We start from the raw sequence: 13,850 nt of genomic DNA, 5'->3' as shown, positions 1-13,850 counted from the left end.
TTTTTTGGGACAAGTCTACCTGTGGCGAGGACAACCGATACCGAGATGACATCCATTTGTACATATTCTAATTCTGATAAATTCTACCCGTACCTCAAGCCGGGGGTATCTTGCAAGCAGTAATGAACAAAATAGGGGGAAAAAAGCGTTCCAGGATCTGGAATGCGAGCCCAATGAAGTGGTGGAAACAACATAGTGCGGGTGCAAAAAGAATAAAAAAAAAACAAGAACATATCAAGTCTTGGTAGAAAAGAGATACGAGTATTATTGTACCAAAGGCTCGTCAGATTACGAGTCGAGTACAAAATACCACGCCGCTCTATATTTGCTGCCTGAACGCCGCAATTTCAGGAGTGATCCTGACCCCCGTGATGCCCTGGTATATGATCCCTTCGTGTACTTCCCACATGTCGTTACCGGTTCGCTCGCTAAAGGTAAAAAAGAAGAAGAAAATAATTTGTTGGCTCTGGATGTTTGATGTGTACCTAATCCTCAAAGGCCACGCAGCTGTAAATATTACCAGTTATTGCTCTACGAGCCTTACAGCAGCAGGCGTTGACCCGCCGCCGCTCCCTGTTTTCGGGTTTCGTTTCTTCTCCTTTTTGGCCCAGCGAAGTCCGCATGCATTGCAGAGTGTTTTTGGTCCGCTGGGCCCTTTTCGCCATTCAGGAGAGTCAAGTGTACCTAATCATAGCGCATGGGAGTAAGCTACTGCTACGCATCCAGGTAGGCGTGTACCTGCACCGTGTGTGGCCTAGAATGGTCCTAGGCGAGAATCCGACATGCACACGCATTTCAAAAACCAGGGGTGATGAGTCTGCCAATGCCAAAGGGCCAAAGGGGACACCTACCACAATCCGTACAAACGTATTCCTCGGCCACTTTGACTTTTTTCTTCTTGTCAGCTCCCACTCTGGGATCCCGATCGATAGGTATTGCAATCCCTGCATCTCCTTTGGTTAATGACGGGTTACCGCTACTGGACGAAAAGCCATGGCTTCGTTCCCCTTCTTTATAACGCAGTCCCGTCAACATCTCAATCGTCTCGGCGTGTGAGTGTCCCTCATAGCGCATCATTTTGTCTTTGATCGAGTCTTGTCGATTGCGGGCGGTTGAATCTTCAAGGTTTTCGCGTGTCAATGCGCTGTTAAGTATACCAGAGACCGCGTTGCCAAGTTTGCCATCCGTAGGCAGTGCGCCGCCAATACCCTTGACATCACCGAAACTGTTATGGCGAGCCTGTTGCTGTGTATGCCGTGGCGTAGTGCCCGCAGATACTGATACTGTTGCGTCTTCGGAGGTCATTTCTGACCGACCGTCAGGCCAGTTCCTCTGCGCATCCTCGCCACCATCTTCATATTCCTCCTTGCGGAGCTCTGCTATCCTACGACGCAAACGCTCGTTTTCAATTTTGTGCTCCAGGAATGAGTCCAGTAGTTCGGCGTTCTTGGTTGGGTAAGGTCTGGACATGAGAAAAACTGCCTGGCGAAAATGTGATTGGTTGTTTGGGTTCGTCGAGAACCGAGCCGTTGCGATGTGAGCATGACCTGTTGACTCGAAAACCCCATAAGTACCATCCTTCTTTTTTAGTCGATAGTAAATGCGCAGGCTTCCGCCAGTCGCTGCTGCATCATGCATCTCGGATAGATACACCCCGACATCATCGGGGTGGATCAAATCTTGCAGTAATACATCTAATATCTCCTCCTTTGTGTAGCCTGTGAGCGCTGTCACACTGGGCGACACATATTTAACGCGACCATCCTGATCCAGGATTTGTTGGAGGTCCGCAAGTTCCTCTGCAGTTCGCGCGGCCCAATCGCGCCTCTTGGTGTACTCGGTCACGATGCTTCCCGGAGGACCATGCGCAGCCGATTGTTGCTGTAATGAAGGCTGTGGCGGTGGTGGCATGCCGCCATAATTCTGTTTCGATGCGGCCGTCAGGGCCCCAGACATGGGCGATGCCTGTTCGTCTCGACTGGGCAGCGGAAAGCCCGAGTCTGCTGCTTGGTGGTGATTTTGCAGCGACGGATTGCTGATTTGGCCAGGTCGCGCCTGGGGTCGTGCTGCCAAGCCTGGCGCATTTTGCGACATTGATGATATAGATGCGGATGCACCCGAAGGTGAAAAATTGGAAGCGATGGGGCGTTGAAAGGGTTGTTGTGCAGCCATGACGACGTTGTTGTCGCCGTCGAGCGACATCTGCATGGGTGTGTCGAAGTGTGAGAGCATTGAGGGGTCGACGAGACTCATCGCGCTGTTATCCTGTCAAGGGTCGCAATCACAGTGTTAGCTAGGGTCGGCGGCAACGCATTCAACTCAAGCCTACCAACCACCAACAACCAGCGGCCGACATGTGCATCGGATGAAGAATACGATGCTGCCACGAGATTGCCGAATTGAAACGTCACCCATATCATTAAACAATGGATTTTGAACATACCTGTGATACTGGCGGCTGCGATCCTTGCATATCCATAGGACTCCCGAAGCCAAATAAACTGCCCGAGGGCTGCTGGTGCCGGTGAGCCATGACCTCGCCACCGACACCTTGTGGTAGTAACGGTCGACGAGGAGCTGTATCTATGAAGATTTTATTTCCGGGATTTCTGACTTGGTGAATAGCGGAAGAGATACAGAGGAGGGTGATATGGCCAGCTCAAGGACAATAAAAAATAATAATAAAAGAGACTAAAAAGGAAGGAAAGAAAACAAGAAAGACAAAAACGAAGAATAACAAAAAAAAAAAAAAAAAACTCAACAAGACCGCAGTCTAGCAACCGCGGTCATGAGAAAAATCACAAGAGCTATGAGGAGAATTCAATCCGGACGCGGGGAGGCACCAACGGGAAAAGTGGAATGGACCCGGCTCTCCGGGTGCTAACATTGCCAAGTTATAATATAATACGTATGGAGACTGGACGCCGCTGGTCAGAGAGGCATTTTTGTTTGATCCAAATTCAGGTCAGCTCAAGAAGCTCAAGAAAGTCGTCGCACGCACACCCAGTAGACACATGGGAGCTTGTGGTTGTCCTGGGGGGGCAGAACAAAAAGGACCCTGGTTAAGTTATAAGGCGGGGTGGCGTGTGTACAGTAGCAAAAGTAGTAGGTATGAATAGGTCCTGTCTGGTTTTGGTTTGGTGACACCAAACGCTGCACCCAGTCCAGGCGGCTGGAATCAGATTGTCGAATGTCGATCCCAGGACCCTCGCACTGCGGGCGTTTGCCATGAGGGCTCGGCCGAGCAGCTTCCATCCTGTCAAGGCAGGCCAGCTCAGGGGAAGGGATGCGGTCCCTACTCCAATTCCAAGGTCAGACGGCAATCTTCCCGATTGCCATAAGCTACCTACCTAACGACCTGCTAACCTACCTCGACTAAGGTTCCTATATTACCTGCTCCATTTGGCTAATATCGTCTTTACTGTGTAGAGACCGTATGGTCATGCAGATGGTGGCATGGATGGCAAGTAGTGTTACAGTGCGCCACCTCCACCAGTTTGCCTTTTAAAAAAGAAAGCGGGGCGCCATCCAGACAGCGGACACCTAGTCAGATCCCTGCTCTTCCTATAAGCCTCCTTCGTAGGTGGCACCCCATAAGAGCTCGGCAGGGTTGTCCACGAATAGCAAGAGAGGAAAACGTCGCATCCCGCAGCAAAATGATTTCCCAAAAATCGAAACGTCACGCGCATGGGCGGGCTCAACAGGGGGTTTGGTACAAGTCTAACCAACGATTTTGCTGCAAGTCGAGATTTTTACCTGGTCGTGGTTTTGGGATGCCATTTTTTTAATTACTAATCCATAACCCGGTAAAATTCCTTGACCTCAAGCCTCGAGGTGCTTTTTATGGTTTTGCCACTGGCTGGCTTTTCTCTTGGTGCCTAACAGAACGGGAGATGCAAGCCACTGCACAGAAATAGATGGTTGGCCCTGTCGAATGCCTGTAAGAATTCGCCGTGGGTGCTTTTGCCGCTGCGCTAAACTGCTCTACACTTCGTACTTTCTCTTACCGACAAATCCTTTACTTGATCCTGTGGCCTTGGCGGGATTGACTAGGAGAAAAGAAACGCTACAGTATTATCAAATTCTCGCAGCATCTAGTGTTGCAAGTCCCAGAAGAAGTCGAATGCCACCAAGGTACTGTAACTTGAGTCTCCCCCACGTTGGAGGTTCGTATCTACCGATGCAGTACAGTACCGTACCGTGTACAAATGTGGCAATTAATTCCTACATTGGGTATTCGTTTCACTGGTTTGGCTGAGGACAGGAGCATTCGCTCCGGGCCTGGAGAGGTGGGGACTTCAAAAAAGTCAATCATTGCCAAGGTCAGATAGGTCGGTGGGGGGATATCGGTATTGCAATCTTGCTTGATGCCCAAGGACTTTTTTTAGACCCACCTTCCCCAGTGGACAAGTGGATCGTGGAACCCATTATGGGTCAGATCCCGTGAGACCGTGTCAAGGCAGACGCGCTTTCTCGAATCCTCGCGTGTTTACCAAACCAACGTCATCATCTAGCTGCCACTGGCGCCTCAGGGTTGTCGATCTATCTACAGAGCATTGTGCCGTTTACACAACCCCCAGGTTTTTGATAGAAACCGAGTAATTTAGGCAGTACCCGCGAGCTAGACCCAGCCTGAAGCCCGCAAAGCGCCAGAGTAGTGGCTCTGGGCGGGCTATCGTCAGCTTTGTCATCTCAAGATGTGTGTGCCTATGAATTGAATGGACAAAGTTCCACGTATTGCCGTACTAACAGATGAGTGACTTTCAGGTGTGCGTATCAACTCGGTCATTCTTCTTAGTTCGGCGGGATTCTAACGCAGAACTTTGCAGCCAAAATCGAGAAGCTGGGAATTAGAGGGTGGGCAGCATCCAGTCTCTTATTCCCTTCAGTCCATGGAAGAGATCGAACTGACTCGGAGTCGGCTTTGGCAGAATTCGATCCTTTGGCCCTACCAATGCGCAGTTCGTCACCTTCAACACGCCCCTTACACTCATCGTTGGCGAAAATGGATCAGGCAAGACAACCATCATTGAATGCCTCAAGTATGCCACAACCGGCGAGCAGCCCCCAAACAGCAAGGGCGGTGCATTTCTGCATGATCCCAAGGTACTTTGGACTGGTTGCCCTGACTGTATAGCTCTTAAGAGACAGGGAAGATACACACGATTGTACTAACATGTTGAATGTTTAGCTGGCTGGCGAATCCGTAATCAAGGCCCAGGTCAAGCTATCCTTCTACTCTACAATAGGCCAGCAGCTCGTGGTCACGAGGAGCTTGCAGGTTACCCAGGCAAAGAAGAAGCTAAACCTCAAAACAATCGATGGCACTCTGCGAGTTGAGACAAATGGCGAACATGTCAGCCTCTCCAAGAAAAACGCCGAGCTGGATGAGATGGTACCCGAGAAGATGGGTGTGCCGGCAGCAATCCTCGAGAACGTGATCTTTTGCCATCAAGATGACTCTTTATGGCCCCTCAGCGAGCCCTCGGTCCTCAAAAAGAAGTTTGATGAGCTTTTCGAGGCAATAAAGTACACCAAGGCGATTGATAATCTGAAGCTATTGCGGAAGAAACACGGCGAGCAGCTTCGCATCTACAAGAACCTAGAGGAAACCTCGAAGCAAGACAAGGAGAAGGGCGAGCGGTATGGAAAAGCAATCAAGGTTCTCGAGGCCGAGATTGCAGAACTGGAAAAGAAGTACAAGGCGACGTTAGATAAGATGGACAAGTATCGCAAGGAGGAGGCGGTGAAGCGACAGGAGGCAAACAGCTTCTTCGGCATCGTGACCGATCTACAAAACAAAAAGGTTCTCTATGAGGAGCGAAAGCAAATGGCCGATGAGCTGCTGGAAACCATAGAGCGAATGTCTGATTCTGAAGAAGAGCTCGAGGCAGCCCTGAATCAGTATGCGGACAAGGTCAAGCAGATGAAGGATGATGCGACCGAGAAGGCGGCACAGTACACGGAACTAAAAGAAGATCTCGCGGCACTGCGAAAATCTCTGCAGGACAAGCTGGCAGATCGTGGAAAGCATGTGGCTGACAAGGAGCATCATGAACGTCAAGTATCAGCCCGGCTCAGCATGGTCAAGGAGGCTGCACAGCAGCACGGAATTCGGGGGTTTGATGGAGATTTGACCGAGGCTCAGGTGCAGACCTTCGAGAACCGAGTCCAAAAGCTTCTCGACGAGAAGAAGCGCGAAGTAATAGCATATGATCAGGACCTCGAGAAACTCAAGACCTCTCATGGAAAAGCCGTTGCTGATCTCACTGCGCGTAGGGAATCTTTGAATAGAGGACGTGGTTCGGCCCAGAAGCGAATCTCTGACATTGATGGGCGCCTCAAAAGTCTCCAACGCTCTGTTGGTGATCTACATGTAGATGATGGAGCGAAAGCAGTTTTGGACTCCAACTCAACACAACTGGAAAATGACCTACGCGAGGCATACAGCGCCCTGCAGCAATCGGAACTGGATGGCGAGATCAACGAGGCGAATGACAATCTGGGACGGCTCCAAGGCGAGGCGTCGCGACTGAACAACGAGCTTGTACAGTGCACTCACTTGGCATCCGAGCGAGCTCAGCTCGATCTCCGCAGGAAAGAAGCAGAAAACCAAAACGTCTATCTCAAATCAGTTATGGCAACATGGGGCGACAAGCTTTCGGCCTTGATAGGAGGCCCCGTTGATCCGGAAACCATCGGCAAAGTCTATCAGCAGATTCTCGACCAGCAGAGCGCCGCTGTTTCAGCCAAGAAGAGCCTCGTGGACGAGGCTCAGCAGGAGATCCGCCAGCTTGACTACAAGGTATCCTCTGCTCGTGAGGAGGTTGCGAAGACTGCCAAGGACACCGAGCGTGCTGAGAAGGCGGTCCGCGATGCCTTGATACAGTCCAAGGATGAGGACGATGACGATCACCCGGTCCATACCTATCTTGATCGGCTGGCTTCCTTGCAAGAGAGCCTGAGCGTTGCGGAGACTGATTTACATTTGTTTGATGCGCTGGCTGAGTATTACGAAAAAGCAAAAAAGAAGATGGAGCGCGATAACAAATGCACTCTGTGCGAACGTTCATTTGGAGATTCTGACAAGTTCTTCAAATCAAAGTTGGTTCAAAAGATTGTCAAGAACCTGGACCAAACCCAGAAGGAGGTTGTCAACGCCGACATCCAGCGGTTGAGGAGGCAGGTTGATATTCTGAGGGCCGTGCGGACGAATTATGACACGTACCAAAGAACAAAGGCACAGCTCCCGCCCCTGGAGGAGAAGCTTCAGGCTCTAGAGCGCGAAAAAGAAGAAATGATCAGAAAGCAAGAAACCTTGGATGCAGAGATGGGCGCCTTGGAAGAAAAGCGGCTTGATACCGAATCTATGGGCAAGGCAGTCCGTAGCATCACGGATGCCGTGGCAAAGATTGCCGATTCCGAAAAGCAGATCGAGCGGTTGGCATCTCAGCAGAGCTCGAGTGGCAACATCCGCAGTGCGCAGGAGATTCAGGAAGCCCAAGTGAAGAACTCGGAACAGACGAGAGCGTTGACCACCCAGTTGAATAAGCTTGTGACGGATCGCCAAAGGAAGAAAGACTTGATCTCCCAGTTGGAGCTGAACAAAAGTGAGCTGCAGCGCCAATTGTCCGAGTTCAACCAGAAGGTTGAGCGCAAGAACGACCTCATCAAGCAGATGGAGTCGCTTAAGACCGAGAGAGAGCAAATGCAGGAAACCAAGGACGAAGGTACCAAGGAGCTAGAGGATCTAGAACAGAACTTGTTCAAAGCAGAATCGATCCGCGACGAGGAGGTTGGTCGTGCTCGAGAGAAACTCCAGAAGGCTACAGAACAGAAGAATCTCGTTGCAGAAACTGTGGGAAAGCTTCAGTCTCTGAGCAGCGATATACAAGACTACTTGGACAGAGGAGGGCCGAGTTTGGCTGCTGCCAACGATCGTGCAATCAGGAATCTTGAGCAGTCGCTTGAGAGGATGGAAAGCGACATCACAAAGCTTACAGCGGAGATCAATAAACTAAGGCAGGAAGCCGACAATAGCGACCGCAAAAAGAAGAACATTCAGGACAATCTGGCCTATAACCGGACGCTGAGGATCGTCGATAAGCTAGAGAAGGAAATTGAAGCCTTGGAGGACCGAAACGCACAAGAAGACTGGGAACGACTCGACGGCGAGGCTAACGCGCTCAAGATGAAGTTTGACGAACTCTCTGGCAAATCTCATGTGCTCAAGGGTACGCTCGAGACCAAAAAAGCAGAGCAAGCCAGTCGGGTGGCCGAGTATCAGCAGGACTACAGCGATGCGAGGCTCAAGTTTCGCGAGGCTCACATCAAGGTGGAGACAACCAAGGCGGCCATTGAGGACATGGGCAGCTACAGCGCCGCCCTCGAGAAGGCAATCATGTCGTACCACAGTCTCAAGATGGAGGAGGTGAACCGCATTGCGGACGAGCTGTGGCGGTCGACATATCAGGGTACTGACATCGACACCATCCTCATCCGATCCGAGGTCGAAACCTCGGCCACGGCCTCCACTACACGGCGGACCTACAACTACCGCCTCTGCATGGTGAAGCAAGACACGGAGATGGACATGCGTGGCCGTTGTTCGGCGGGCCAAAAGGTCCTGGCAAGCATCATCATCCGCCTGGCGCTGGCCGAGTCGTTTGGCGTCAGCTGTGGCCTGATCGCCCTGGACGAGCCGACGACAAACCTCGATGAGGCAAACATCCGCAGCCTCGCCGTGTCGCTGCACAACATCATCCAGGCACGCCAGGCACAGTCGAATTTCCAGCTCATCGTGATCACGCACGACGAGGCCTTTCTGCGCGCGATGCAGTGCTCCGACTTTTGCGACACCTTCTACCGTGTCAGGAGGGATGAGATGCAGCGGAGTACTATTTCGCGCGAAAACATTTCGGTCCTGATGGATTGAGGGGGCGGGCGGGGCTTGTGTACGTGTTTCTACTGATGAGGCCATGGTATTTTGTATCTACGAGTGATAATCTCCCTCTTTTTTTTTTTTTTTTTTTGACGCGATTGGTATTTCCATACAACCTTTGCATTTGTGTTGGGCGGGGGTTTAGTTGCTTGGTGCGGCGTTCAGGTTTCGGGACGGATATCGGTACTGCTACTTTTGCTGAACAGGCAGGAAAAAACAGCCATTGCTTTGTTTGGGCGGGCGCGGGTTCATCTAGACGAAAAAAATGATGGATATTGTCCCGATGCGACGAGCAGCGTGAATTTCAGAGTGCTGGCCTTTTGAAGCTGTCGCAGTTATCGAACGGACATCTCTTCAAAGTTGTCGATGTGTTGTTTGATACCCCAGGCATAAGTGACTGACGCATCAAGTCGTCATAAACTGCCATGTGAGCATGAGATGCCACGCGATAATTCTCCGTGAACGGGACCTACCAGAGTTCATGCGGTATGAACGTAGGAAATGAAGAGGCCGGGCATAATGTATGGCCTTTACTGCCGTTTGTAGACGGGTACGATAGGAGACAATCAACGACAAGAGATCGGCACAAGTTCAGATACCGCGCATGCACATCGCGTTTTTTTTTTTTTTTTTGTCATGGCCCCTTTGACTGCACAAGGGCCGCAAACATTGCCAAAGGTGGCACGCAAGGATTTAAACATGATCAAGGCAGAACAAGGTAAGACCTGCTCGGGATATCAAATTTTGTATACTACTATTCCTTGCTATCGGGCTCGGCACCTTGAGCCCCATCCTGTGCCGGCTTTTCTCCATCCTGGGAGTCTTTGACGGCTTCCTGAGGGCTCTCGCGCAGTTTCTTGGCAGGGGGCTCGTCTCTCGAAGCTGGCTCACCATCTGCGTCACGCTTCGGGGTCGAAGCTCTGTCTCGCGGTGCATCATCCCCCGAGTCCAGAGCCACACCGCTTGGTTCCGAGGAGGTTAGCGAAGTTGGGGCCGACGCCGCCCGTGTCTCGTCTGCTGGCCGTCCCATGGCTGCCTCCACATTAATGTCTTGGAGGGCCAGGTTAGGTGCCGTCTGGCCAGCCGCCGGGATGCTGGTTCCCGCTGCCTGTGGTCCTGTATCCGCCAGCCCGATCTCCTCTGGTCCACGGACGTGCGGCGTCTCCTCCTCGGATTCCGTACCACCCGCACCGGCTGCCTCGTCCGCTTCCCCGAGGGCATCATCCATCTCTTCATCACCCTGCTCGGTAGGTGTAGACCCGACAGGAGAGCCAGAGGGTTCCGCCGCAGCGGGGGCAGCAGCAGAAGCAGCAGCTCGAGACTGTGCAGCTTCCCTACCGCGCTGAACCTGACTGACAGGGACGACACCGGCACGTTGTTCCTCACGCAGCAGCTCACCCTGGGTAATACCTCCTGCCCCGGGCTGCTGGGCCTGGCTCGTACTCAGGGCCGACGATGAAGAGGCTTCTGTACCTCCACGACCAAGGGCAGCGGCTAAGGCTGAAGTGCTGGCACCATGCGAGACAATACCGTTAACGGAGACGGACACGGTCTCGATGTGGCCCACTCCATTGGGACCCTCGATGGTCTCGGTGGACTCGGTGCTTAACCGCTGCTGATGACGCTGCCGACCGGAACCGCTATGCTGTTGTTGTGGTTGTGGATGATGCTGCGAATGGAGAGTATCGGCAGGTTCACCGTCCTCATCGTCCATGTCAGGTTCTGGACTGAGGGCGGCATCTGCGCCATCGACGCTCTCGGGTCTGTTTGTAAGCCACGGGATGGGTGTGAGAAGAGCTCCGCCCAAATGCTCGTCGAGACCTGGCTGAGCGGTTACCGTAGAAGATGTCGATGTTGAAGGAGACGAGGAAGGGTTTGCAGGAGCACCTCCAGGCACACCATTAGCAAGAGCCGCCATAGCGCGTGGATCCATGACGGCGGGCGACAGGGGGAAGATGTTGGCGCCAGAGGCAACATGCACGACCCGGTCTACAGCATGTAGGTACGATGGGAGAGAGCGATAGTGTTGGCGGGGATGCAAGACCAGCTCCGCCAGGCGCTGAATGGTGTGTGGCGGGTGGTCCGGGAAGCCAGTCGTGAGAGTTGATGTGATTTCAGTCAGCTGTTGCTGTATCTGTATTGGCAGCTCGCCAGGAGCGGGTTGTTGGGCCTGTGAGTCGGTGACCCGAGATGATGATGAAGCTACTGGCTCGGCCGATGTGCTGATCGTAGTGGTGGTGTCGGCTGGTGCGTCAGCCACAGCTTGAGCTTCGTTGGAACTTGGGTTCGCATTCTCCTTGTTGTTTTCCTGGGAGGAACCAGGCGACGAAAAGACATCTGCGGTTGTGGTAGCCGTGGTCTTTGATGTCGTTGTAGTCGGCACCTTGCTCTGCTCAACCCTCTTGAGCTCCGACGGTCCTATGGGGTCCGAGGATGGCAGTGGAGCAAGGAAGCGCGGCTCCGGTGGTGGTGTGAGCCTCGGGGGTGGGGGTATGACGGGGATTGGAAACTCATTGTGAGCGATCTTCTCGAGGCGGTTGATAATATCGCAGAGCAACAAAGGCCAGGCGGAGCTGCGACGAATGACAGTTAGCGTACTGTCTGCATCACTTCCATGGTCGAATATATGAGTAACAGACTCATTATTCATTGCTGCATCTCGAAGCACCAACTCACAAGTTCATGGAGCCGCCGGCAGCGAGCTGGCGCAAAGTATCTTCATCGGTATCAATTTCCATCATGTCAGCCTGCCGGCGAGGATTATTGTACCAATAAAAGTTTCAGTTTGCGATCCTATCCGACAACATGCGCTGTATAGGTACGATTGATTGATTTCGGTTGATATTGGGCTTTTTGCGACAACGGAACCGAACTCTCGGATTGAAATCGACGTTGTCGCGCCGAGTTGGTTCCGGTGCGGCGTCAAATTCGAGCTACAGCGCCACTACGCGTACGCGCTGGCCGCCCGCGATTAGAGAGGTACAACGCGGTGGCCGCACCAAGGTGAGCACTATAACCCAGTTAAGTTTGGTGTGGGTCTGCGTCCGTTGGCCTTTTTACGATTGTACCGATAAGCAGTAGCCCGTTCGGGCTGGAGATGCTGATGATACTTGCCTTGTTTACCCTGCACCACTTTCCATCAAGCCAAAGAAAAAAAAAAAAAAAAAAAAAAAAAAAAAAACTTTCAACGGCCATTGACTCTGCCCGGTTAGTTACCCAGAATGAACAACTGCGCTCGTTGTTTGGGAATTAAGAACTTGCATGCCTAGCCACCTCATTGGGTGTCATCTTTGGCATTATGAAAAAAAAAAAAAAAAAAAATCTATCCTGTTCCAATTCATTTTTTCAACAAACCAAGTAAAAGGCCATCTCCGTGCTTGCTCGTCTACTTCAACCCATGAGATTTATACGCCTTGGTACCAGAATAGTCAAGTCTAGCAGTAACACATATGATCTACAAAACAGGTCTCTAGTGCAGATCTATATTACATATATCATTTCAATTCTACTGTTGCAGTCGCGAGTAGGAAAATTGCACGTGGGTATCTGCACAGCCTGGCAACCTCCACATCAACTATGGATCCCAAGTCTGTCAGATGCGGGAAGGCCGCAAACACCCTAATGTGCACTGCCATAATATCCGCAGCAAGCCGCAGGGTCCAAACCCAGTCAGACCACTTCCACGACGACGTCACAAATCGGGGCAATTAATCTGAGAATCCTCAGTTTGAAAAGTGTAAAAAGGATCTCATTTCAATCACCCACCACGACGGGGCTGTCCCCAGAGTAATATTAAAAAAAAAAAAAAAAAATTGTTGACGTACGCGTAAGCGGCCTCTTTTCTAATCAGCATCGTGCTCGTTGGAGCCGTTCCCAGAACGACGGGCGCCGGTGCCGACATGCTACTTCCATGTTCGAAGGGTAAATCATAACCTGTCGAATGAAGATTCGGTTGAAACAGCCAGGACATGCCCCAGAAACACACATTGCTGCAGCGCCAAGGCTCTGGCTGAACAAGAAGCACAATCAAGCCAACGCAAGCGCCAGCATCTGCAGGTCACTGCAAGACAGCTCTGCAGTTACGCGCGGGCCTCGCCGTTTGAGATATACAGTAACTTGAGTAATTGGATATCTGATTGTGCTAAAATCCATTGCGGCTGAGTTGACTTCCAAACCCGCTATTGCAATGATATTCGAACTAACAACATTTCAGCATATACTAAAGTACATACATACAGTACGGCGTATTTTTGTAGTTAGCTATCTATACCATACCTTGGTAATGCACAAAAGTGGCCAGGTCCGTCCGTGAGGGGGCAGCACAGACTGTGTTTTTGGCCAAGCATGCAGGCAAGGGTTTGTGCGGCAAAAAGCTAGGTCAGTCTTCTTAGTATTATTCCAGATGTACATAGTACATACAGATTAGAATCTACGCGGGTTAGCAATTCGTAAGGAACCCATGGTTGGATGATAGGTTTGATTGATTGGACGTGGAGAAATGGGATGATGGCCTTGACGTTCTCGGCGAAGTTGAATGAATGGCTCAAAGCTTAAGAGGGTTCGGGGAAGGGGCCCAAAAAGGGGACCAAAATTTGATAACATGGCGTCACCCGAATGCCAAGGACAGATCTCATCCGTCCAAGTACTGTAGGTGCGGTACAGTATGAAGTACTGTTACTATTTCGTACTTCTCTGCTCTTCTGGTTGCATTTAGCATGCTCATCGAAAACCAGTAATTGCGAATCAAACAAAGCAAACAGGCATTCTGGATCACGGGCAAGATCTCGAGTCGTGGAAATGAATTTCTAGCAATTAAATACTACTGTAGTACGCGCGTGCTCGGTGTAGTAACACTTCTGTCCATGTTACTGTGGATATAAATTTTGCCTTCCCACAGGGATCTAATTTT

General features: G+C 51.4%; 3 protein-coding genes across 3 annotated transcripts; 1 reads left to right on the top strand and 2 right to left on the bottom strand.

Moving 5' to 3' along the window:
• Nucleotides 1-523: 523 nt before the first annotated feature.
• Nucleotides 524-2,577, bottom strand: PpBr36_00257 (uncharacterized protein; the record flags this gene model as incomplete). The annotated part of the gene is made up of 3 exons (XM_029887450.1): nucleotides 2,444-2,577; nucleotides 852-2,265; nucleotides 524-684 (listed from the first exon to the last, which is right to left on the bottom strand). Exons 1-3 carry the CDS (start codon nucleotides 2,531-2,533, stop codon nucleotides 524-526), a joined length of 1,665 nt encoding a protein of 554 aa, XP_029752455.1. The 5' UTR covers nucleotides 2,534-2,577.
• Nucleotides 2,578-4,697: 2,120 nt separating this feature from the next.
• PpBr36_00256 (uncharacterized protein) lies at nucleotides 4,698-8,935 on the top strand (the record flags this gene model as incomplete). Its single annotated transcript, XM_029887449.1, has 4 exons — nucleotides 4,698-4,703; nucleotides 4,799-4,857; nucleotides 4,932-5,106; nucleotides 5,192-8,935. The coding sequence occupies 4 exons, from the start codon at nucleotides 4,698-4,700 to the stop codon at nucleotides 8,933-8,935; spliced, it is 3,984 nt and encodes a 1,327-aa protein (XP_029752456.1).
• A 760-nt stretch (nucleotides 8,936-9,695) lies between these two features.
• On the bottom strand, nucleotides 9,696-11,688 carry PpBr36_00255 (uncharacterized protein; the record flags this gene model as incomplete). The annotated part of the gene is made up of 2 exons (XM_029887448.1): nucleotides 9,696-11,514; nucleotides 11,618-11,688. Coding segments are annotated over 2 exons (1,890 nt in total), but the record flags the coding sequence as incomplete, so codon positions are not given.
• Nucleotides 11,689-13,850: the final 2,162 nt, after the last annotated feature.

The sequence above is a fragment of the Pyricularia pennisetigena genome, chromosome 2 (genome assembly GCF_004337985.1).
Source record: "Pyricularia pennisetigena strain Br36 chromosome 2, whole genome shotgun sequence".
NCBI lineage: Eukaryota > Fungi > Ascomycota > Sordariomycetes > Magnaporthales > Pyriculariaceae > Pyricularia > Pyricularia pennisetigena.
This window is presented reverse-complemented; position numbering and strand designations above follow the sequence as displayed.